Genomic DNA, 1,686 nt, shown 5'->3' with positions numbered 1-1,686 from the left:
ACGGGACGATGCATGTCTTCTCCGTCCCCATTTCCACAAAATTTTCCATTTATTTTCGCAAGAATCGAGGTAGGGATTCCGTGCCAAAGAATCTGCGGAAATTGGGAGTTAATTTTTTTCCATTTATTATTATTTTTTAAACAACATTTATTTTAAAGTTTAGAAACAAATATATATATATATATAATCTTCACCGGCATAATTTTTAAAAATTCAAATTTTAATATTACAATATAATCTTTAGGTTTCAAACAGACAGTTATTTGTGGGTTAGTAATGTTTTCAATAGGATGATTTTTCTGTATTTGTTTGAAGGCGTAGCTTGGAAAGAAGGGAGTCTTCGCCGTGGTCGCAATGCGCAGTACTCATACTAAAAATTAGAATCAAGGATTCCTCAATCTGATGTCCTTAGGTAGAAAAGAAGAAGAAACCGAAAACCTTTTCCTATCCGAGTTTACAGTGTTTGAAAGAAGGGTGTTGTGTTCGAAAGGCATGGTTTTCAGTATGTCTCCATCTGTAGAACTTCTCGAACGAGGAAAAGGATCAATAACGTCAAAAGAATTGAACGAGGAGCCGAATTTTGATCTAGGACCAGAATCCAAAGGAAACTTTGAATTTTGAAAACAAAAAACCAAAAGAAGTCTCTCTGCAACCAACTTGACACAAAACTCTTCACTTTCTTTCCCTACAAAACAAATTCTATAATGTTTACATTTGGACAGTTTCACCTTAAAGTCCTCGCAACTTGCCTCTGTCCCTGTCTTTCTCACAGCCTCTGTCACTGGAATTCCATAGAATAAAACCTTCAAACTTAACAACAATGGCTACCAACAAACAAAACCTGAAATCCTGAACTTTTTTTATTCAAATTTATGAGGGTTTCATATCAAATTCAAAACAATCCATTAACACTGCTACTACTGAATGTGGTAATCAGAAAACCAAGAATGTAATGAAACTGTGAAGTGACAATGAAAACAAAATAAATGAACTATACAGATGCTCTTCAATGTGGATCTCCTCCTATGGCACCTTCAACAAATCTATCGACTCACCTCGGTCGTCGTCTATACACGAGAAAATGACCCCCACGAAAGAATATGCCATGTCTCAAGCAGAGGCGGCGGATTCTGCCTGGTTTAGGACGCTGTGGTGGTGGATTTTCCCGCGATGGCGTCTTCCTTTACCGAATGTTACAGGGTCGAAGACTCGGAGTCGTTCAGCCTCTGCAGGGTTGATCACACACTCCGGTGGAGGGGCCTTGTAGCGGATGCGGTCATAGCAATAGGAGTATGTCAAGTGCTTCTTTCTGAGGCTCTCCATTTTGGCTCTTTGAGATGGTGTTATACCTGAAGGGATTGGGTTGGAGTTTTGGGAGTGATCACAGCTTGAGGACTGGTCGGTTGGATCGATAGCGCAGCCGTGGAGGATGAAATCGGAGAATTCGGCAATGTATGGCGCGTATTTGTAGTTAACTTTGTATTTGCCACCATTGGTAGCCCAAGTAGATCCATCCCATATTGTGGCATACAAAGTCATTGGCTTAGAAGGGAAGTCCCCTCCCATTGTTGCTGTTCTCTTCACCTCTCTAATGGGAACATTGTCCACATAAAATCTGCATCAGACATAACATCAACAGTGAAAATCCCATCATTCATGATCCCTAAATGCTCTCTCTGCTATCAA

At 39.9% G+C, this 1,686-nt stretch overlaps 1 protein-coding gene across 1 annotated transcript; it reads right to left on the bottom strand.

Moving 5' to 3' along the window:
• Positions 1 to 836: 836 nt before the first annotated feature.
• Positions 837 to 1,524, bottom strand: LOC111786105 (probable xyloglucan endotransglucosylase/hydrolase protein 28; the record flags this gene model as incomplete). The annotated part of the gene is given in 1 exon segment (XM_023666450.1): positions 837 to 1,524. A coding segment is annotated over 1 exon segment (414 nt), but the record flags the coding sequence as incomplete, so codon positions are not given.
• Between the last annotated feature and the right edge of the window lie 162 nt (positions 1,525 to 1,686).

Source organism: Cucurbita pepo, unplaced genomic scaffold (assembly GCF_002806865.2).
Source record: "Cucurbita pepo subsp. pepo cultivar mu-cu-16 unplaced genomic scaffold, ASM280686v2 Cp4.1_scaffold001022, whole genome shotgun sequence".
Taxonomy (NCBI): Eukaryota; Viridiplantae; Streptophyta; class Magnoliopsida; order Cucurbitales; family Cucurbitaceae; genus Cucurbita; species Cucurbita pepo.
The sequence above is the reverse complement of the archived record's forward strand: the minus strand, read 5'-3'. Positions and strand labels throughout refer to the sequence as shown.